The following is a 24,384-nucleotide window of genomic DNA, read 5'->3' on the forward strand; positions in this document are numbered from 1 at the left end:
AAGAAATTGCCATACTGGATCAGACCAAGGGTCCATCATGCCAGCATCCTGTTTCCAACAGTGGCCAATCCAGGATACAAGTACCTGGCAAGTATCCACACATTAAATAGATCCCATGCTACTAATGCTGGTAATAAGCAATGACTATTCCTATGTCAACTTGACTAATAGCAGCTTAGGACTTCTCCTCCAAGAACTTATCCAAACCTTTTCCAGAGCTTAATTGTGCATTGAGTGAAAAATATTTTTTTCCGATTTATTTTAAATGTGTTACTTTCTAACTTCATAGAGTGCCCCCTGTCCTTTAATTATCTGAAAGAATAAACAACCGATTCACATTTACCCATTCTAGACCTTTGAGGATTTTATAGACCTCCATCATATTCCCCCTCAATTGTCTCATCTCCAAGCTGAACAGCCCTAACCTCTTTAGCCTTTTCTCATAGGGGAGTTGTTCCATCCCATTTATTATTTTGGTTGCCCTTCTCTGTACCTTCTCCAGTGCATCTATATTTTTTCCTAGATGCCGCAACCAGAAATGAACACAGTACTCAATGTGCAGTCTCACCATGGAGTGATATAAAGGCATTAAGACATTCTCCATTTCATTCATTATTCCCTTCCTAATAATTCCTAATATTCCATTTTCTTTTTTGACTGCAGCAGTACACTGAGCCAATGATTTCAGTGTACTGTCCACTATGATGCCTAAATCTTTTTCCTGGGTGGTAACTCCTAACTTCAACATGGGTTATTTTTCCCTATATGCATCACCTTGCACTTGTCCACATTATATTTCATCGTCATTTGGAAACCCAATCTTCCAGTTTTGCAAGGTCTTCTCCAATTTATCACAAACTGCATGTGATTTAACTACTCTGAATAATTTTGAGTCATCTGCAAATTTGGTTAATTCACTCATTGTGTCCCTTTCCAGATCATTTCTAAATATATTAAAAAGCACCGGACCAAGTACAGATCCCTGACCATTTAATCCTACTCTCTGTTTTTTATCCTGTCTTTTATCCAGTTTGCAATCCACAAAAGTACATTACCTCCTATCCCATGACTTTTTAATTTTCTTAGGGGGGACTTTGCAAATGCATTCTGAAAATTCAAATATAATACATATACTGGTTCACCTTTATCCACGTTTATGAACCCCTTCAAAAAATGAAGGGGCTAATAAACATTTGTGAGGCATGACTTTCCTTGGGTAAATGTATGCTGACTGAGTCCTATTAAACCATGTCTATGTATATGTTCTGTGATTTTGTACTTTAGAATAGTTTCCACAATGTTTCCTGGCACTGAAGTCAGGATCATCAGTCTATAGTTTCCCATATAACCCCAGGACATATTTTAAATATTGGGTTTACATTGGCCACCTTCAAGTGTTCATGTACAATGGGTGATTTTAATGAGAGGTTACAAATTAATAACTCTGAAATTTCATTTTTGAGTTCTTTTAGAACCCTGGGGTATATATCATCTGGTCCAGGTGATTTGCTAGCCTACAGTTTGTCAATCTGGCTTACTACATCTTTCAGGTTCACCATGATTTGGTTCAGTTCATCTGAGTCATCACACTTGAAAGCCATCTCTGTAATGGGTATCTCCCCAACATGTTTATTTGTAAATACCAAAGCAAATAATTCAGTTAGTTTTTCCACGATAACCTTATCTTCCCTAAGTGCCCCTTTAACCCCTTGATCATCTAACAATCCAACTGATTCCCTTGCAGGCTTCCTAATTTGGATATATTTTAAAAAGATTTTATTATGAGTTTTATCTATGGCCAACTTCTTTTTTTTTAAATTTTCTCTTAGCCTGTCTTATCAATGTTTTACATTTAACTTGCCAATGCTTAGGCTTTTTTCAATTTTCTTCTGATGGATCTTTCTTCCAAGTTTTGAAGGAAGTTTTTTTTGGCTAAAATAGCCTCTATCTATTCACCTTTTAACCAGGCTGGCAGTAGTTTGGCCTTTCACTTTTCTTAATGTGTGGAATACATCTGGACTGCGCTTCTAAGATAGTATTTTTAAACAATGTTCCCACTTGTTGTACACTCTTAACCTTTGTAGCTGCACCTTTCATGTTTTTCTGTCTTGTACATTTTATCAAAATCTCCCTTTTGAAAGTTTTAGAGCTGTAGATTTACTTACTGTCCTCCTACCTGTCATTAATTCAAATTTGATCATATTACAATCACTATTTGCAAGTGGCCCTGCCACCGTTACCTCTCTCACCAAATCCTGCATTCCACTAAGAATTAGATCTAAAATAGTTCTCTCTTTTGCTGGTTTTTGAACCAATTGATCCACATAGCAGTCATTTATTCCATCCAAGAACTTTACCTCTTATAGCATGTCCTGATGATACATTTACCCAGTCAATATTGGGGTAATTGAAATCTCTATTATTTCTCTTAACATTTAATTGTCCGTCTTATGATTTTGGCCCTATAGATGGTTGTATACACCTATCACTATACTCTTCCCCAATACACATAGATTTCTACCCATAAAGATTCTACTGTGCATTTAGTCTCTTGCAGGATCTTTATCCTGTTGGACTCTATGCCATCCTGAACATAAAGAGCCACCCTGCCCCCAAGTTGATCCATCCTATCACTGCGGTATAATTTGTATCCTGGTTTAGCACTGTCCCATTCTGTATCCTCCTTCCACCAGTCTCTGGGATACCAATTATGTCTACCTCTTCATTCAGTGTTATACTCCCATCTTACTTCTTAGACTTCTGGCATTGGCATAAATACACTTCAAAGTATGTTTTTGTTTGTTTGAACAACCTGCTTATCAGTAGACAGGGGTAATTTCAAATCTTTTAACTCAGGTGGTTCTTAACTTATAGGCACATGGACTATTTTTGCTTTTTTGAAGCCTTTCTGTTGGGATTCCTTAACTCTCCTGTTTCATTAATAGGGATGTGAATCGTTTTCCATATCGTCTTAACGATAGAAATCGTGTGGCAGGGCAAGAAAATCGTCTTAGGCACGATTTTTTAGTTAAAAAATCGTTAAAAATCGTTTTTTCCGATTAGTGCGCACTAACTCGAGTTAGTGCGCACTAACGGGAGTTAGTGCGCACTAACTGGGAGTTAGTGCGCACTAACTGAAAATGATACAATTTGACACTTTTCAGGTCAGTTAAGGTCAGTTTAGGAATGAATATGTATTCCTATTGGCTGCCCTCTTATTTATTCATGTTACCAAGTTTCCTACTGACAGTATATGGGGGATGGGAAATGGAAACAGTTGGTAGCTTGACAAAACAAGTAATGTGATCAGTCAATGTGACTAGAACTTGTGCCCTAACCCTGATACCAGGGGTATTGTGATCTTCCTGCACACAGTGCCCTATCCCTATTAATACCAGGAGTGTTGTGATCTTCCTGTACACAGTGCCCTATCCCTAATACCAGGGGTGTTGTGATCTTCCTGCACACAGTGCCCTATTCCTGATACTGGGGGTATTGTGATCTTCCTGCACACAGTGCCCTATTCCTGATACCGGGGGTGTTGTGATCTTCTTGCACACATCCCGATATCAGGGATAGGGCACTGCATGCAGGAAGATCACAACACTCCTGGTATTAATAGGGATAGGGCACTGCATGCAGGAAGATCACAACACTCCTGGTATTAATAGGGATAGGGCACTGCATGCAGGAAGATCACAACACCCCTGGTATCAGGGATAGGGCACTGTGTGCAGGAAGATCACAATACCCTGGAGGAGTGAGGGTCAGGCAGCTCCCCCTGTCTGTGAAGCCAGCCTCTCACTAGTAATGCAGGGAGGGAGCTGTCTCAGACTTCACCATCCTCCCCCCCCCCTCACCCACACACCATTCACTAGCTGGGACATGGGGGAAGTCAGGAGTGAGGGTCAGGCAGCTCCCCCCTGTCTGTGAAGCCAGCCTCTCACTAGTAATGCAGGGAGGGAGCTGTCTCAGACTTCACCATCCTCCCCCCCCCCCCCTCACCCACACACCATTCACTAGCTGGGACATGGGGGAAGTCAGGAGTGAGGGTCAGGCAGCTCCCCCCTGTCTGCGAAGCCAGCCTCTCACTAGTAATGCAGGGAGGGAGCTGTCTCAGACTTCACCATCCTCCCCCCCCCCCCTCACCCACACACCATTCACTAGCTGGGACATGGGGGAAGTCAGGAGTGAGGGTCAGGCAGCTCCCCCCTGTCTGTGAAACCAGCCTCTCACTAGTAATGCAGGGAGGGAGCTGTCTCAGACTTCACCATCCTCCCCCCCCCCTCACCCACACACCATTCACTAGCTGGGACATGGGGGAAGTCAGGAGTGAGGGTCAGGCAGCTCCCCCCTGTCTGTGAAGCCAGCCTCTCACTAGTAATGCAGGGAGGGAGCTGTCTCAGACTGGTATCAGGGTTAGGGCACTGTGTGCAGGAAGATCACAACACTCCTGGTATTAATAGGGATAGGGCACTGTAAGAGATGACTGTAGTAGATTGAATAAAGATCTGATGTTTCTGCTCTCCTCACACCAAACAAAAACAACACACAAGCAGAGAAGCCCTTCTTACAAAGCTGAGCTAGTGAGTTAAGTAGGAGGAAAAGTAAACATACTGGTGCCAGTGTGGCTACTTAAAAAATACACTTACCAACAATCAATTACATATATTTGAACTGTGTACAGTTCCAGCCAGGACCACCTTTCTAAAATGCACAGTGATTGGCAAATTCAACATGCACTAGCATTTCAGGTGCCTGCTAACAAAAATAATAAACAAACAAGTTCTAGTCACGTGAGTGCTGATCATTACATTACTTTTTTTGTCAAGCTTCCAACTGTTTCCATTTCACATCCCCCCAACCATATTGGTAACATCAATAGATAAGAGCACAGCCAGCCAATAGGAATACATACATACATATTCATTCCTAAGTGACCTTTACTGACCTGGGAAGTGTGAACACTTTGTTTCATTTTCTGTTGGTGTTCGTTAGTTTCCAGTTCCATTTCCCATCCCCCCAACCATCACCTCAGTGGTAACCTTGGTAATATCAATAGATAAGAGGGCAGCCAGCCAATAGGAACACATATTCATTCCTAACTGACCTTCAGTGACCTGGAAAGTGTTTATTTGTATCATTTTCAGTTAGTGCGCACTAAATCGAGTTAGTGCGCACTAACGGGGAGTTAGTGCGCACTAACTCGAGTTAGTGCGCACTAACACGATTTAACGATTTTTTAACGATAAATCGTTAGAATTTCTATTGTATCGTGTTCTATAACGATTTAAGACGATATAAACATTATCGGACGATAATTTTAATCGTTGAAAAACGATTCACATCCCTATTCATTAATATTCTTTGAAGATACCTCTCTCCAAAGCATGTGCTGCCTAGTGACTGTTGACTTTCCCCCTTGTTCTAGTTTTAAAGCTGCTCTATCACCTTTTTAAAGGTTAACGCCAGCAGCCTGGTTTTACTCTGGTAAGGTGGAGCACATCCTTTTAGAACAGACGCCCCTTCCCAAAAAGGTTGGCCAGTTCCTCACAAAACCGAATCTCTCTTCCCTGCACTATCATCTCATTCATGCATTGAGATTCCGGAGCTCTGCCTGCTTCTGGTGACCTGTGTGTGGAACAAGAAGCATTTCAGAGAATGCTACTCTGGAGGTTCTGGATTTACTCTTTCTAACCTAAAATCCTAAATTTGGCTTCCAGAACCTCCCTCCACACCTTCCTATCTTGTTGGTGTCCACATGTATCATGACAGCCGGCTTCTCTCCAGCACTGCCTAAAATCCTATATAGGTGATGCATAAAATGCATCTTTGCACCAGGCAGGCAAGTTACCAGGTGATCCTTATATCCACCAGCTACCCAGCTATCTACATTCCTGATAACTGGATCACCAACTCTGACAGCCGACCTAATATTTCTCTCCTGATCAGTAGCTCTGGGAGATTTGTCCTCAGTGTGAAAGGACAATGCATTAACTGGAGAGTAGGTCCTTGCTATAGGATCATTTCCTTCTACACCAGGGTGATGCTGTCTGACCAGGTGACCTTCCTCCTCCAAGGCAGTACCAGGGCTGCTAGACTAGAGGTGGGACTTGGCTACTCTGTTCCTGGTTTCCTCAATATGCCACTCTGTCTACCTCAGCTCCTCCAGGTCTGTTACTCTAGCCTCCAGAGTTCAGACTTGTTCTTTGAGAGCCAGGAGCTCTTTGCACCAGGTGCACACATACAACTTCTCACCAACGGGTAAAAATCATACATGTGGCACTTCATGCAAAAGACAGGAAGCTGCTGGACAGCTGAGTTCTTAGTTTAAGTTTGCTAAGGGAGTAGGAATGTATACATTAGAATCCTTTAAATTTATTGGGATATTCCCTATTAATCTGGTAGTGAGCTGTAAGGGGATAATTAAACTCTTGAGAAGGGCTGGGGCAATCTTGTATTTCACATAAAAGTCTAATTGATATGTATTTATTTATGTATCTATTTAATTAATTAATTAATTAATTAATTAATTAACAAACAGCTTTTCTATACCGATATTAGAATGCACATCATATCGGTCTACATCTCAACAGTAGGAGGAAAATACAATGAACAGGGGTGGGAGAGGGACAACAGTAGAAACTCGAGGGCAGGAGACTCTAGGGGGAGCCTGAAAATTGAACTAGAGAAGTAACAATAACTCGAGAGGTAACATATTTACATATTTACATGATGCAAATTACTTGGAGCGAGTCAAAGATAACAAAGAGAAAGGGAAGCAGGAGATTTGTAATGTGAAAGTGTCTCTTGCCTATAAATCAAAGGATGAGCTGGGGTGGATGAGAGTGGGGTAGGAGGGAGGAAAGACAGACACTAGAATTACCTACCTTAGACTTGGTTTTTATTATAGGCACACACACACACACTAAAGAATATACCCCACTATTTCACCTTTACTCCAAACTTTTTAAGTCCTAAAATTTCCTAAAGCAATTAGTCACCGATCCTCTTCAGCCACCAGCAAGATGATCTTCTCTCATTTCTACCATAGGAGACAACAGAAAAGAACTTACCTAGCTCCCTGGTCTTTTTTTTTTTTTTTAAATTAGGTAGAGACACACAGTAAAAAAAATTACTTTTCCTGGCTTTTAGTCAAGGCACACACACTTGAAGGTAGTTTACCCCACACATTTTACCTCTCCCCAAACATAAGTCCCAAAATTACCCAGCTAGCAATTCTTACCAATTCACTTCAGCCACCAACAAAATCATCCTCTTCTCTCAGTACTCCCTCAGAAATTGCAGAAAGCTGTCATGTTTCATTTGTACCATGTAGAGGTCATGTCACTTAAAGATTCATTGAAACATGCAATTTGGCCAGTGCTTCCTAAACTTTTTTCATTTAACTTTACATGCATAACATTGCTTTTTTTTATACATTTAAACAGTTTTGAAAATTACCCCCACAATGCACATGCAGATATTACCTCTGTGTGGGATTTTTGAAAATGACTCTCCCTATATGCACTGTTTTTCTCCTCCAACCTAAACTTTCCTCCAGGAATACCTTTTTTTCTGAGGCTAATCATATACACGCTCTAGAATCCACCTGTACTTTTAGTCACTTTTAAGAGGTAAATTTTCAGTCAGGCTATGTCACCTGGGTAAATACATCTTTATTCCAGAAAATGGATTTGGAAACTGTGCTCTTACTATAGTTGAAGGTGCATGAAAGGAGGCACTCATGCGACACATTCAATCCCCTATTAGTGCTGCCTCTTTTCACCTTTACCTGTGCTGTGCAAAGCCGGCTGCTGGTGTGTGGGGAAATGCTGCGCTCCTCTCCTGGAGACCCTTGAGATACTGCCAGAAGATAAGAATGATTTGGCGATGGAGGAAGGCTGATGTGCTGGGGGCTATTTGCAATTCCAAGTGGAGATGGTTGAGGAGAGCACTGAGGGCTAAGAAATGTAGAAGATATGATGGAATTTTGACCCGTTGACTCTGTACAGTGGCTATTAACCCTTTGAGAGACCTGCGATGTCCCACATGAGTTTATCTTCTCTGTGGAGCTGTTATTAGCTGGTTTCATTGGTATTTGTTTTGATGCAAATGGACAACTGGACACCGCATTCTCTTGCTTAATGGATACTCCAAAAAATGGTTGGGAAGTCAGATGCTTCCCCTCGGGGCCACTGGTCCTTTTCTGCTTCTGTAATTGCATCTTTAGCTCTTCCACCTGCCTCTGTTCTTGCTGCAGCTTCCAAGTCAGTTCATTAATAACCTTTTGCTTCTCTACCAGCATCTTATCTTTCTCAGCATCAATGGACTCAAGTTCTGACTGGAAGCTTCCCCCATTCATGCTTCCCATTAAACTGTCTTCTGCACTGAGGTATGTTGGAGAAGGTTGGAGGCCAAAATGGGGAGAAGACATTTGTCCATCACTGAAGGTATCAGGTAGGGAACCACTCACTGAGAGGTCTGAAGATGCTGGAGAGATAGGTGGGGTAGAGCTGGTGCTGCCAAACTGATAGAAATTATTGGAGAGCACACTTGATGAAGATGGCGACTGATAACTTGACAAAGAGTTGCTTGGCGTAACTGGAAAGGTGACTGTAGTTATTTCACTGAAGGCTGGCACGGCATTGCTGCTGCAGTCCTGGAATGGTCGAAGACGTTCCATTAAGGCTGTTTTTGTGCCAGATACTGGTAGACCTCTTATTCTCAGCTGCTGTCTCAACTCTGAAACCTAAAAATTACACAGTGAAGCAATTAAAACAACATTGTAAATGTAGCTTTGCGTCTGTTTATCTTCTTCAGTAAGGTTCTCATCTGTGCCTTCTCGTCTGGCCCTCATCACAGAATGTCATGTACAGACTCTCCCCTTATTCTTTTCCATCTGGTTCTTATCAGAAAGCTGCCATTAACAACCTTCTTTCTGCCCAGCTCCTGCCTCTCTTTTCAGGGCATCATAACTTTTATTGTCCCAGAAGTGTATATGTATCCTACATCTTTGAATTATTTGTCATAACTGAAGAATAAAACAATACATAAAACTATTTTTTTTTATTTTCAGAAATGTTATACCAGTAAAATCCTTCAGGATGCACACTACAGGGAGATATTGACACTTGTCAAATGGTTGAAATCACCAATGCATTGTCAACCCTACCATAATGCATTGCTTAATTATAAGCCAAGATGATTAATTTGATTGGTTGAAACTTAAGACCTTAAAGTCCTATAAATGTTCTTATTTCACTCATGTAACTGTTCAGAATGTCCATGCCAAATTCTTCTTATGAGATAAATATTGTAAAAAAAAAAAAAAAAAAAAAAAAGAAAAGAAAAGTCCCTAAACCAATTAAATTTTAATAAATTGTAACAAATGGTCAGGATAGGAGGCCAAAAGTCCATTGCAATTCAATTTTGAGTGCAGAAAGTAACCAATGTAATGATTAGATAGTAAAGGAAATAAAATTAACACATTTACAAAATTAAGCTACATTGATAAACATTACACTAATAATTAAGACTGAAAAACTCAGATTAAGAAAACAAATTCCCACTCTACAAACAAATTCAATAACTGCCCCTTCTAGTCCACTATAATCTGATGTTAGTACACATGCACATTGAGCTTTGTGGCATTAACGTGGTACAATCATGGCAAAAGTGAAGCTATCCCCAAACCGTGCCACCATCTTTTTACAGTGGTCGACCTATCTTCTGATATCATGGATTAGAGATACCTGGTCTGCCACCATTCTGTTATCCTATTGACCAAGCAGCCAACTGACTGCCTGGTTGCTGTGACAGACACAATTTCCTCTGTCATATATGATCCCTCTTAGGACCTGTGGGAAACCTTTCCAAGAAGGCAGATTAGAATGTCAGATTTTGAGATGGGGAGGGTTGGACTTTTTCCTCTCTGGCTGCATCTTCTTTGTATTAGGTGAATGACTCCAAAAGGTGTCAGGTGGGTTGGTCTAATCCTAAACCCTGCCCTACTACAGGAAGGAGGAGGGAAAAAAAGTATCACACAGTCTGCTCGTTTGTTGCCAAGGGGCTCCTTCTGGGCTTCCTGGCAATCTCCATAGCAGTTTCTCTGGTATATTGCTTCTCAATCCAGACCTTGAGGCACACCTAGCCAGTCATGTTTTCAGGATATCCACAATGAATGTGCATGAAATAGATCTGCATGCAACTGAAGCAGTGCATGCAAATCTATCTTATGCTTATTCATTGTGGATATCCTGAAAACCTGACAGGCTAGATGTGCCCCCGGGACTGGGTTGAGAAGCACTGCTCTGGAAGATTACACCATTGGCTCCTGTACACTGCTGCCATGAGTCCTTGGCCACAGTTTTATTCACTGCTGCGTAGCAAATCACTCTCATGTAGCTCTTCATACCTCTTTGCCATGCATCAAGAAATCTTGCTTGTTACTCACCATGCCCACCTTGTTCTTCCTCCCCCCCCAATATAAGACCCATGCTGGCTCCTCACAGTACCACACCATGTACCAGACCTGCATAGCTCCTTACAGTACATACTGATTTTGTGCTGACTATTCACACTGCCAAACTGACCCCTATAACAGTTATGTGACTCCCTTCAAGAGCCTAAAATAGACAATTAACTGTTCCTCCTACCTTCTCCCTTTCTGCATCTCTTCCACTGTTTTCAGTTCCCAGTTTCCAACTACCACAGATAAACTGTATCACGTTTTGAATTTTTGTGATTCTTTCTTCACCATTACATCTCTGAGGACACATGGAGGATCCCATACTAGCTTATATCCTTTAGCACAGCACAGAAAGGACTTCCTAGGGCACAGAGGGCAATCAAGCCACTTTATAAAGGGAGGTGTTTATTTCAGTAGCACAGATAAGGTCTCTTAGGGCATATGAGGCAATCTTATGCTGACATAAAGGAGAAGGAGGAAAGCATGAAAATAGCTAGAACCAAATATTTTTACTACAATATAGAAGAAATAATTCCCTTTGGAGATGGAATTCCTGTTAATTCATACCTTGGTTTCCTTTCACTTTGACATAGGCCTTCAGCTCTTATGGGCAGGGCATTAATTGCCAGCAAATGCTGAGGTTTTAAAGATTATTGCTTAATTGCATTGAAGTCAACCTGCATCCTTATTCACTTATCTGTGCTTGCTAATTCCCACATTTTTTCATCAAGCAAAAGTAGAGTTTCTGGACTTACTTTCAGATCATCAAGGTTGGATGGTAGAGGGTCTGGTTTGAGGGAAGCCACACTGGCTTGTCCTGAGAAGGTGGTCTTCTCAGGGGACAAAGAGGGGCTGCTGCTGACCATGGAAGATGATGAGTTGGAATTCCTGACTGCTGGGTTACTTGGCTGCCTGAAAAAAAGAATAAAGGAACATGATTATTTGTGTTTGTAAGCAGGCACCATCCATGGTTCATTTAGTTTACTGATGGAAAAGGGTCTGGAGCTTTTGGCAGATTCCAGCGTGATGAGTGTTACGTGGCAGCATAAATATCTTTTACAATCAGAGACAAAATGAGTCATTTGGCTCTATGAGTAATGCTATGCACTGTACCCAGTCCAGCACTGAAAGCTCCTTTGAGGAAGATTCAATAAAAGGAGGATATGTTTTACCTAATAAATAAATACCCATTATAGAAAATCTTAGAAGGGAAGCTGTGAAATATTTTTTAGTTAAAGAGAGTAAGTTTCATTATAGATCATTACTTTTAAGGAAGTCTCTGGGCTCACGAGGCTCAGGTGCACAATAGAAGTGATCTAGTCACACTAAAGGTGATTCTACTACTACTTAGCATTTCTGTAGTGCTACTAGATGTACATAGTTCTGTAGAAATACACATAAGAGACAGTACCTGCTCAACAGAGCTTACAATATAGTCATACCAACGTATAAAGATTGATTTTAAAATGAGCACGTGTGCGCCCATACCCCGCATGTATCAGCTTGCGAGTGAGGATATGCTGGAATTTTTAATTGTGCGTGCACATGCACGCATATGTTTTAAAATGCACCAACTGTGCATAAGTATGATCCTAATTTTAAATGGTTACTCGAGCACAATTAGCATGTGCGTGTCTTCTAGGGTGACCAACAATTCCATGGACCATAACTGGACACCCCACTAAACTGCCTGCTTTGGGAGGGGAGGTGGAAAGTTGGGGAGGTTACAGACTACTGTCAGTTGTCGATCCACTCATTACTTGGCTTTCAAGCACCCCCTTCAATATACTTTGTTTTATAAAATGTTATTTCAACTATCCTCATAAACACATCAGCCTCAGTCATGCAGTTTTGCTCTCTATCACAACAAAGGCCTTTCTAATGCACACCCACCTCCATACTCCCCCACAAACAGCCTTCTGTCTCATACACACACAACTTCCCCATAAACAGCCTCCTCTCTCATACATACACACACTCTCAAACACAAAGCATCCTCTTTAGACACAGGTGGTTCACTCTCCCTTTCCTTAAAACCATCCCAGCCTTTCATCTCTGTCTCCCTTGTGTCACCTGTCTTTCAATATGCCCTCCCCCTCCTCTGTGCACTCCTCTCTTGTGCTTCTCTCCTGTCTCTAGTCCCCTCCCTCCCTCCCCATGCTCTTGTCTCTCTCCCTCTTTCTTCCCTCCTGATTCCCTCTCCTTCCTAGTGCTTTCGTCTTTCTCTATCTCCTTTCCTCCTGAGTCCCTGTCTCCTTTGTGTCTCTTCTTTCCTTTTCCCTTCTATGTCTCTCTCCTTCCCTCCTTCCCTCATACGCCCATTGTGCCTCTCCCCTTCTCTGTGACCTTCCTTCCTTCCATACCCCCTGTGTCTCTTTTCTCCCTTGCTTCCCTTGTATCTAACTTCCTTTCCCTCCCCTTTTCTGTGTTCTTCTCTGTCTCTGCCCTTTCCTCACCCTGTGACTCTGACTGTCTCTCTACCTTCCCCTCCTCCGTTCCTGTATCCCTCGGCTGGCTCACTGCAGCCCCTCTCTCGGGTCTTGGCCCAGCACTCAGTGAGGGAGGGAGAGGAACCCATAGAGCCATTGCTGCAGAGATCTGTGGAGCCACTGGGAACTGAGGGCTGTGCTATGCCCTGCCTCCTCTCCCCATCCCATCCAATCACAACATAGAAAAGGAGACAAGCGGGCGGGGACACAGCTCAGCTTTCAGCTCTGTGTTTCCCTGTAATGAGGAAGCTGTGGGAAAGAGGAGGAACCTTATGCAAAATCCAGATTGTCAGTGTCCAGTCAATACTTCTGATGGGACACTATACAGCAAATCTGAAAACCTGGCTGTCTGGTCCAAAACTGGGCAGCTCTTGTCTTGTCAGCTTTTACACGTGTATGTCAGCTTTTACACGTGTATGTCAGCATATTTTAAATCATGCTTTCATGAGACACATTCCCAGTTTTGTAATTAGTCCACCAGTTTGTCTAGTTAAGAGCGAGGTCTTCCAGACCTATCTAGTTCTTCATCCTACATGCCCCCCACCCAGTTGACCTGGACCCCTTACCATGTTCTAGTAGCCCTAAAATGCTTTCTCCTTATCAGGAGAAGCAATAACATTATGTGAGTATCTAGCGTATGTGCGCTGTGGTTTTCAGTTTTTAATTTCAAAGTTACATGCATAAGTCTTGGCCTAGCCCTGGAAAGCCCTCACCCCGCCCCTTTTCTGCCCCCTTATTCCTTACATGTGTACAGGCACATATGTGCATATTTTGCAGCTTTTAAAAGTCTGCATTGCTTATGCACAGCCCATATACATGCATATGTGGGATTTTTTGTGCCAGCAATGCTTTTAAAATTGACCTGATAGGACAAAAAAGGGAAATTCATTCACCAGCAAAGCCAGGGTTCATATCTCACTTCTCCCATTGTCACTCCTTGTGACCTTGGGAAAGTCACTTCATCTTCCATTGCTTCAGGTAAAAACAGAGGTCTATTTACTAAGCTGTGGTATTTTCCTTAGAGAGGATACTGCGGCATTCATTAACTTGTGGTACAGAGTACTGCAGATTAGTAAATCTGGAAATATTTGTCCTGGTGGTTAAATACCACCAGGAAAAATACCATAGCCAAGCAACCCTGAACAACAACTGTGCAATGGTGGCCTCCCTTGTCAGGGCACCATCTTTTAAAGGGGCCTTACGGCCTATGGATTCCCCACCAACAGAGAAAAACATCTGGAGGATCTATTGAGACCCCTCTCATACCCACCTGCCACCCCCTGAGGCGGCCAAAGTAGTTATGATTAAAAAAAAGTTTTAAAGTGGTGGTCATAGCCACACCTCATTCCCAAACCCCACTCCCATGTATATTATTAATCTATTTTAAAGATGATACAGATAGGAATGGACATGATTTATCACACCCACCAATTTAGTATTTTTTATGAAACTATGTTACCGTAACTTAATGGCACCTGTTTAGTTGATATAATTTAATACAGTTAGCAATTTTAATTTATGTGCCTTATTGTAAACCGTTGTGAAGGTATCTAGCTTAATGACGGTATAGAAAAGATTTTAAATAATAAATAAATAAACAAATAAATAAATAAATTACTGTAGAGATCCTCCCAGGTCTCAACTAGAATCAGATTTCTGTTAGAAGGAATATTCCATTGGTATAGGGAGGAACTGGAGAAGTGGTTTATGTGGGTATGTAGCTCCCCATGTGGAGCTTAGAATGGTGTGCTCTTAGGGTGTGGAATTTTTAGTTGATTCTTCCAGGCACAGCATGTCCATAGCTGTTCACAGGTTTTATTTATTTTTAAGGAGAAAGGGATCTGGGGTCTCTGGACTGAGACCTGGGTTCAGAAAGGAGACAGCGAGTGTTCACCTTTTTGAAGGACCATGTCTGGAAGAGTGCAGACCATGTCTAGAAACCTCTTAATGCTTTATGTTTTCTGAGACAGGAATTATTTGGCCCTCCTTATCTCTTATCTTGGTTTCTCCTTTCTGAAATATGTATTATTTTAGTATACCTGAGTATTCAGCCAGAGGCTCATTCGGGCGGATTTTAAAAGCCCTGCTCGTGTAAATCCGCCCGGATTTACGCGAGCAGGGCCTTGCGCACCGGCGCGCCTATTTTCCATAGGTCGCCGGTGCGCACAGAGCCCCGGGACGCGCGTAGGTCCCGGGGTTTTTCGAAGGGGGCGTGTCGGGGGCGGGACTGGATGATGCGGCGTTTCGGGGGTGGGGCGTTTCGTGGGCGGGACCAGGGGCGTGGTGCCGGCCCGGGGGTGTGGTCCAGGCCTCCGGACCAGCCCCCGGGTTGGAAGACGGCACGCCAGCAGTCCGTTGGCGCGCGTAGATTTACGTCTGCTTCTCGCAGGCGTAAATCTAGGGACAAAGGTAAGGGGTGGGTTTAAATAGGGCCGGGGGGTGGGTGGGTTAGGTAGGGAAAGGGAGGGAAAGGTGAGGGGAGGGCGAAAGGAAGTTCCCTCCGAGGCCGCTCCGATTTCGGAGCGGCCTCGGAGGGAACGGAGGCAGGCTGCGCGGCTCGGCATGCGCAGGCTGCCCAAAATCGGCAGGCTTGCGTGCGCCAATCCAGGATTTTAGAGGATACGCGCGGCTATGCGCGTATCTTATAAAATCCAGCGTACTTTTGTTTGCGCCTGCTGCGCAAACAAAAGTACGCGATCGTGCTGTTTTTAAAAATCTACCCCATTGTGTGTAAACTCAGGGAATGCTGTTTCTCAGACAGAGAACACAGGTAAACTGTAAGAAGTTCTGAAGAGGAGTGGATTCTCATCCACTTCTGGAGGAAAGAAGAGGAGAGAAGAAGTTGCCTGGATCTACTAGCAGATTAAGTATCATCTCAAGGAGATTCAAGGAGAAGAGTTGTATAATGGTGCTCAACAAGTACTGTGAGTAAAGAAAAGGAAGAAGAACTAGAGAAAAGGTTGGAGTAATTGAGACTTTTCTGCATGAACTTTGATTAAATTGGACAATATGAACTTCCACCTATCAATTGGGAGGGAGCTTACAAACTGCCTTGATTTATGGGATGCAACCGACTTTAAATTTATTCATTGGCATTTGAAGTGATAGAGCAATATCAACTGGATTGGAAAGAGACAAGATCACAAATCTACTTAAAGACTTTAATTTGTACCATCACATATTGAAAGCGGTACAGAACTTTCATCAATTTCACCCTTCATTAATAAAGTTATGTTGGAAACCATCCAATGCTTTTAGTGTGATTATTGCTGCTTTGATCATTAGTGACTTTAGTGACCCTTGACTTTGAGATTTGAATAAATGGAATGCACAGGGCATAGAAGAGAATTCTTCCCTCCACCCAGGGAATCATGGACACTCAGAGATAAAGTCTATTGCAGTATAAGTCATCTAATATTACATCTAGTCATGTCTGAGTCTTACAGCATACCAATAAGGCATACAAGTTTGCAGACATTATTAGAAAACACTGGATTATTTAACTATACATGCGGTGTTTGCTGATGATCCACTGATATCCTTCTCTAGGGAGGAGTAATATAAGAGACAAAGTGGTCCAAGCAATCTCGTCACTGATACATCAAGAAAATATAGTGGCTGGAAGGGGTCACTTTGCATGTGGATCTTGTGACCTTTGTCAATATATGCTTCAGGGCTAACAGGCTATCAAGTTGGATGAAATTCATGGACAGACTGTTTATCACAATTTGTGGTTTATGTGTTGCAATGTCCTGTTTATTGATTTATATAGGATGCACTGAATGAAGCATATGGATCAGATTAATAGAACATCAAAGCTGAACCAATACTAAGAAATTGCGGGCATCAGTTATTAATCACTGTGAGGCCAATATTCCAAGCGAATCTAGTTCTATCTAGCAGCAGCTGAATATCCGGTTATGTTAACAACCACTGGACAAATAATTTATTCAGCTATTTGAATAGCCGGATAGTCGGGGGGGGGGGGGGGGGGGGGGGAGCAGTGGGTGGATTGGGGTGGCACTACTTTTCCTGTTAACTTAACTGGATAAGTAGCAATATTCACTCTTACTGGTTAAGTTAACCAGACAAGTTAGACCTGCGAAAGAGCAGGTCTAACTTAGCTGGATATAACTTATCCGGCTGAGTAGTGACTTTTACAGCTAAGTTACATATCCGGATAGCTTTCAATATTGACCTCTGTATATCTTTTCATCATTCTTTTGAACAACTTAGATGGACTATCACTAATCATGTACAAAATTCTCTTAGGAAAGAGATTATCAGAAGATGTGGTGAAAGCTATTAATATAGCTGTGTTTAAAAAAGGTTTGGACAAGTTCCTGGAGGAAAAGTCCATTAGTCTATGTTGAGTTATACTGAGTGTTACTTATGCCTCCTAGAATCCTTCAGTTATGAGAATTCATCCCAATGCATTTTTTCAATTGGTTTTTCACCTTTTAATATCATTCAGAAGTATCTAAAATGGCTGTCTTGTTTCTGGTGCAGGTAAATTGTCAGTTTGATCAGTGATGGTTTGCTCCTAAAGAAGAGCAAGCTTTGAAACATGATGTCAGTGTTGGGTTATGCATCCAATTTAATTTTATTTTTCACTTACAATAAGTGTTGCCATGTTTGAATATTTTAATGCATAAGAAAAATATACAAAGTTTTGTTAAGTATGATGATTATAATGGTGGATGGTTGTTGTTGATTTCGTACAGCAATTCTTTTCCATGAATGATGGTCTCTCTCTCATTATTTTTTGCCATATTTGAGCAGTATTTGTACAAGGAAGATTTTGACTATTCATTAATTGTAGATTTTTCTTTCCTTCATTGGTTTTGTTTGTTGGGTACTGTTACTAGAAATAGTTAAAACCAGCAAGGCTGCGATCAAGATATTAGGTATTAAGATTTAACAAGAGTCTATGAGAAATATATTTATCACAGAGAAGTGGTTACAATTTAAAAAGCAGACTCAAAAAGGTGAGGACATGGTCATGTGATGCTGCAGCAGCAGAAAGCAGCTCAATAAACTCACTCTGGCTCCCACCTCAGTATTTTTATTTTTCTAACTCCTTTTTACTTTCCAGGTAAGCTGGTAATGGTCACTAAGGGGGCCAAGAAATCACTTCTGATATTTTGGGGTGACCAGAAAATTAGATCAGCAAGATCTAGCAGGAAGATCGCAGCTGAAAAACCAGCAATTGCAGATAACATGGCGCTGGAGGAAGAGGAGGCCTTAGGTGAGACCACGTTCTCGAATGAAATGGTGAAGGCCATGAAATCAGTAATGCAACAACTCACTGACAAAATATATTCTAGCCTCGACTACTAGCTGGAACATGTGGTTGGTTGTGTGGGTCAGCTGTTTTCAAACATTGGTGGAACCAAAGTGTAGCTGGATAACATGAAAGAGCGCATGGAGAAAATGGCGGTTTTTGTCACATCAACTCGACAGCGTGTGGAAGTGATGGCGTGTACACAAAACCACGCTGCTGAAAAATTAGATGACTTTGAAAATAAGGTTCAATAAAACAACTTACGTATCGTTGGTCTCCCGAAGAAGACGGAGGGTGCAGATTCAACTGGCTTCCTGGCGCTATGAATTCCTGAGACCCTGCACCTCAATTGTAAGCAAAGCAGGCTGAAGATAGATAGAGCGTTTAGAGCAGTAGTACCGGCACCCTTGAATAATGGCTGTCCCACAGCATTAATTATGAAAGTACATACATTACCGGTAATTATAGGCACAAAGCCAGAATCCTTGATGCAAGCAGAAAAATGAAGGAGATAATGAACCAAGGCCACAGGGTGAATTTTTTCAGGACTTTTCTACTGAAGTCCAAAGGAAATGACAGAGTTTTGTGGTAGTGAAAAAAGGTCCAGCAATGAGGGATCTCATGTGCTGCTGTACCTTGCTCAGTTATGAGTGGAGCACAAGGGCAAAACCTCAGTGTCTGGCATGTAAAAGAAGCTGAGCGCTTTGTGCAGCGACGTGGGTTGGAGGATGGAGTTGCTAATTAGACTGGCCCTCAGGATATCTCTTTCAGCATAACATATCCTTTTTTCTCTTTGCATTTATTTTATTATTCCTATATGGGGTGAAATGTGCATTGTGTGTGAAGGGGTTACTTTCAAAACATGGAAGAACTAAGCTGTGGCAGAAGGGCAGGGATGGGACGGGTAAATTGTGGGTGCACACTTATTTTTTTCCTTGGCTCCTTCATCATGTTGCTGGAGTTTCGTGACCATTACAACCATTGTAGCAATGGCAGGCAGAGTTGTGATGGGGCTCGATGCATGGGTGGGAAGCAGTGATGTCATGGAGTGTCTCGAAGAGAATAGGAGTGCAGCATGGTGCCGACAGCATCTGAGTGCCAACAGCAATCAACTGATACCTAGAACAGCCTTGAGAAAGAGCGGGGAAGCGACCAGGGGTTTGCACTATGCAATCGGGGGGTGGGGTGGCGGAGAAGGAGAGGGGTGTATGGGAGGCGATATGGCATGCAGGAGGGAGGAAGGGGTAGTCACTGGGGAGAATGTGTTGTGTGTATGTGTGTGTGTTGGGGGTGGGGTATGTTAATGCTAATTTCAATAAAAGTGTTGCTGGGTTTCAGGGGTACCAACACCCAGACATGCTGACAGTTTCATTGGGAGGGCAAGAGATTAGGGTTAGCAGTTTAGAGCTGGTAGGATAGCAGTAGCTGAAAGGATGACAGGCCCCTCTTTGTATTTTGGCTGCTGAGGTTTTGAGAAATGTTATATGTTTGTTGTGGTTGGGAATGGGAATGGGGGAAGGCTAGGCTTTTATGGTTGAAAATATGCTGGTACAACTCTGTGGGATTGAGATATGCGTGAATCCTAACAATTCATACAGCTAGCAAGATGTCTAACTTTATATCTCTTAATGCCAGGGGAATAGGTACTCCAATTAAATGGAAAGGAAATTGACCTATTTGAACGGTAAATGTGCCATGGTGACACTGCTGCTTAGAAATTCATCTCTTCCAGGTTGAGCACTAAAAATATCGACATGACTGGATAGGGCAGGTATACTCCTCATTATATAACTCTAAATGTAGAGGAGTGTGTGTTCTAGTTCATAAAAATTTTCCCCTGACTGTAACAAAATGTCTGTCTGACCCTGCAGGTTGATTTATTGCTCTGGAGTGTGATATATGAGCTGAAATTCATGCTCATTAATGTGTATGGACTAAATGAAGGTCAATTGGTGAACTATAGAGCACTAACTACCACTTTGGAGACCTTCTCACCTCATCCTTTTGTGGCAACCCCCCCTTTGGTCTGGACTAAGAATTACCCCTATGTTTGGAGTGGGATGTAATACATGAGAAATTATATTTACTAATATGATTTATCTTCAGGTTCATAGCCTGAGTGAGGGATGAGACAGAGTCCCGGTGATCCTGAAACCACATTTCTGTGCCCTTCCCTAACAATCTCTCACTTGTGATACCACAGACCAGATAAAATCATCACACTAGAATAAAACAGTAGTTAGCCCTTTTACTAGTATTGAATAAGTAGACAGTAAATCCAACCAGAACATTAAATGTGAAAAGTACAATAGTGAAGTATAATATAAACTTGAGGTTTTCTTATTTTATATGAAAGCAATGCAAAAAAACCCAACAAAAACGGGTATGGCCTGATAACCAGGGCAACCAACATACTCATGGATAGTAAAAAAAAATAGGGAACGCTAATAGAGAAAGGTGGAGGGAAAAGCAGTAAAGTATACAACTTTCAAAAATTGTCTTTATATCTGGAACAAAATGCAGACAACACATTACTCCAATGCTTGCAGATTTACACTGACTTCCAGTAGAGCAGAGGATTGCTTATAAAGTTGGCATGACAGTATTTCAATTGATAAATTCAAACATGCCCATGGGCCAATGCTTTTCTCAAGATCTATCAGCCCTTCTGTCAGTTATGATCATCCCAATGAGGTATGCTTGATGTGCCTTCTGTTATACTTGCTTGTATTTCAACCACAAGAGAATCTGCCTTTTCTGTTGCTACACCTGCATTTTGGAACACTATCCTGATTGAATTAAGGCAAGGTCAGTGGACTAAAATGTTTAGATTATCTTTAAAAAAAACCTTCCTTTTGAGTCAAGCTTTCGGTTTATCATCTTGATAGCGTAATTATGACTATTTGAATAACTTGTTTATCAAACTCTGGATGCACAAGAAATTATAGGCCCTCTGAACGTACTTGGCCTTTTATATGAATTCATGTAATCTTTTGGATGTTTATTATTACTATGACAAGTTTTAATCTTTGTTTTTGTATAATGTATTTTATTTTATAGGTGTGTTTTGCTGTATATCGCTTAGGCCGTCGAGTTAAGCGATTAATACATTTTAATAAATGAAAATGAAAGGAAGTCTCTCAGTCTCTCAGCTCCTGGTTCCTCTGTCTCTTGTTGAGATTTTACACATAGCTCAGCTATGAAGCAAGAACAGCTGACGGTCTCTCTATTTCCTCAGAGCACAGACTTCTGTCTCTCCCTTTGGATACTTAGTTCTTTAGGAGAAGAACTGATTGCAGAGGTGCCAGAATTTTATTGTGGGTGGGGACTGGAATTTATGTTTAGATTCAGAGCTGTACCAATCTTCGCGGTCTGGAATGGACAGGGGGCAGATTTCAGGTTTATGTTTCCTAATGCAGCACCTAGGTCTTATAGACATCTGGTGCGTACAGTATCCTTTTGGTAGGGATTATACTTCCCACTCACCAAGACACTGCATCTACAGCTGCATAGATTATTTCCTCTGTGTGGCCCTGTTGGAAAAATTGGCTGGCTACATGGATATCCTGACCTGTTGTATTTTGGGCCAACAACCAATGCTTTTCCTACTGAATGTATTTCAGGTTTCAGGCTTAGGTAAGTACTGGTGTTTTAATACATCCTTATTGAACAATGATCAGTTATGTACAATAATGATTCAAGTGTTACAGGAATACAGGGCTGATTATTAGCTTTGCTAGCCATATAAATAAAGAAAGGAAGGGAAAAGAAAGATCCCTTGAAAGGGCAACCCATTTGTTAGAGATCAGGCAATGTTACATGCTCCCCTAGAGGTCCATATTCAGTAGGCCAGTTAGTGGACAATGTTGCGTTTGACCGGTTGCAGGTTTGTCCCTCGACCAGCCACTCTTACCCTGGTCCAAGAGGGGCCCACCGACACTGCGGCTAGCAAGAATGTGGCCGACCGCCACATATGCCTGATGCAATGCGCTAGGGATGCTGCTCAGCTGAGTGGCTGTCCCTAAGCACACACGGCTTGGGCATTTTTAAAGGGCCCACATGGGGAAAACCACCATGGCTCCCCTGGATGACATCACAGGTCTTCTACTATATAAGGCCTGCTCTGCCCTGCCTTAGATGCCTCAGCAATAGGTCAAATTCTTTGGAGTAGCTGTTTGCCTCGATGTTCTTGATTCCTCTTCCTGACTCTGTTCCAGTGTCTGGTCTTTGTGTTCCTGTTCCTCCCTGCGTCTTTGGAGCTCCTGCATTCCTGTCCTGTGATCCTCATTCATCTTCTGTGTCTTCCTGCTGTTCTTGCTGGATTGACTTCTCGGCTTGACCTCAGTTTGGATTCTCGGCTCACCTTCATTTGGATTCCTGTCTTGACCTCGGACTGCTTCTTGACCAGGTTGTCTTCCGCTTGCCTTGACCTCGGCCTGCTTTCATTTCTGCCGTCTGCTGCTTGCCCCAACCTCTGCATGGACTGACCTTGTTTTCTTCCTGCTGGCCATCGACCTCTTCAGTGATGGAATCTTCTCTTCACAGAGGCCTGTCCTTAAGCCCCCGGCACCCGAGGGCTTAACCTAAGGTGAATGAGGGCTGGTATTGGTGAAATTTCTATTGGGCCTCTGCTCCTGCCAGTTCTGCCTGCCGATGGTGAGGACCTACAGGGCTATTCCCTGTGGGTAGTGCCAATCTCACCTCGGTCTAAGGGTCCATTTCCGCAACAGGCAAGTTATCGGGCTAAAGATAGCTGGGTAACTTGTCCCATATATTCAGTGTGAGAAGCATCCCACTGAATATACCAGCATAAAGCTATCCAGCTACAATTAGCCGGATAACTAAAAACCTAACTGGCTATGTTTGAATAAAGCTGGGTAGGTTTTTAATCATCCGGCCTTGTGTGGCTAGATAATGTGCTGCTTAACCAGATATCTTGAAAGATATCCAGCTAAGTAGCGCTGTCATTACCAAACCAAAGAAAGATTCAGAGGGCCAATACCCTGCCTTCTCTCCTAAAAGTTAATAAAAATGCCCACAGGCTGTATCTCTTCCCCCCACCCCCACAAACCTTTGTAAAGACTTAGGTAGGGGCCTGCAATGTATGCTGGCCCTGGTCTCTTCTTTCCCAAGGAATATATACTCCATTACACTTGCATGATGCTTTTCTAATTACAATTATATAGGAATATGTAAAAACAAAGGTGCAGGGTCCCCTGATGAGAGACAGGTGGAGATTATTAAGAGAGTTTTGTATGATGAATAATGAGTGGGAAGGAGAAAGATAATGCAGGATGATTACCTGGTAAGAGTTTGATGGTAAAGAGTAAAGAGAGAAGCTGTACAGAGAGGATAGATTTAGTTAAAACATAGTCATTTGAAAAAGATTAGCATTTTGCTATTGGCAGGCAGGAACTACTTGATGAAGCAGACTAATCAGCATAATTAAACTTTTTGTATCTTTCCGCACAAACATCATGAGAACCATACTGATCGATGAAGCGATAGTGGACCTAGTGCAAAGAGCTAGCTGAGGGAGTGAGTGACATTCATATTCCTGGCCCATCCCCAGAGAGCTTTCCCACACAGATGAGTTCTGCCACAAACACTGTGATAAAGATCTGTGCTCTGAGGGGATTTCTCCATCCTGAACTATGCACAGTGACCTACAGTACAATATGTTTTGGATTTTAAATGTTATGAAAAGAAAAGGCTTCAGCAACATAGAGTTATAAAAAGATATTTGCCTTCATCTGTGTTCAGTAAAATCAACAGTTGATGAATAGATCTGAATATTTCTTTAACGTGTTTGCTGCAGTAACACTCAGATGGATGGTGAATATAAGGATATTACTGTGGAATGTTTGTGTGTGTGTGTGTGTGTGTGTGTGTGGGGCCTTATTTTGAGTTTGTAATATATTTTCTGCCATTATTTAATTATAAATAACCAGCTGTCAGGGTCCTGTGGCTAGTGGCATGCCTGAAACCAAAGATTAGTATATTTATGTCTCAACTGATCATGTGATCCGATGTTATTAATTATATGGAAAAATGTGGTTTTATTCTTATGTATATCCTGTGAAAAGAACAGAAAATATTTTTCAATTTGAAAAATCACACTGTTCACCTGTATCTTTCCT

At 42.1% G+C, this 24,384-nt stretch overlaps 1 protein-coding gene across 4 annotated transcripts in view; it reads right to left on the reverse strand.

The window, feature by feature from the left end:
- The window catches only part of MYOCD (myocardin), a 332,840-nt gene that overhangs the window by 100,003 nt on the left and 208,453 nt on the right, over positions 1 to 24,384 (reverse strand). For 3 of the 4 annotated variants that reach the window (XM_029600231.1, XM_029600232.1, XM_029600230.1), the window contains exons 9-10: positions 11,227 to 11,383; positions 7,796 to 8,752 (exon numbers count right to left, since the gene is read on the reverse strand). In XM_029600231.1, the coding sequence (XP_029456091.1) occupies positions 7,796 to 8,752; positions 11,227 to 11,383 (1,114 nt within the window). The remainder of the gene's footprint in view (positions 1 to 7,795; positions 8,753 to 11,226; positions 11,384 to 24,384) is intronic. The other variant, XM_029600233.1, reaches the window with a different exon arrangement.

The sequence above is a fragment of the Rhinatrema bivittatum genome, chromosome 4, assembly GCF_901001135.1.
Source record: "Rhinatrema bivittatum chromosome 4, aRhiBiv1.1, whole genome shotgun sequence".
Taxonomy (NCBI): Eukaryota; Metazoa; Chordata; class Amphibia; order Gymnophiona; family Rhinatrematidae; genus Rhinatrema; species Rhinatrema bivittatum.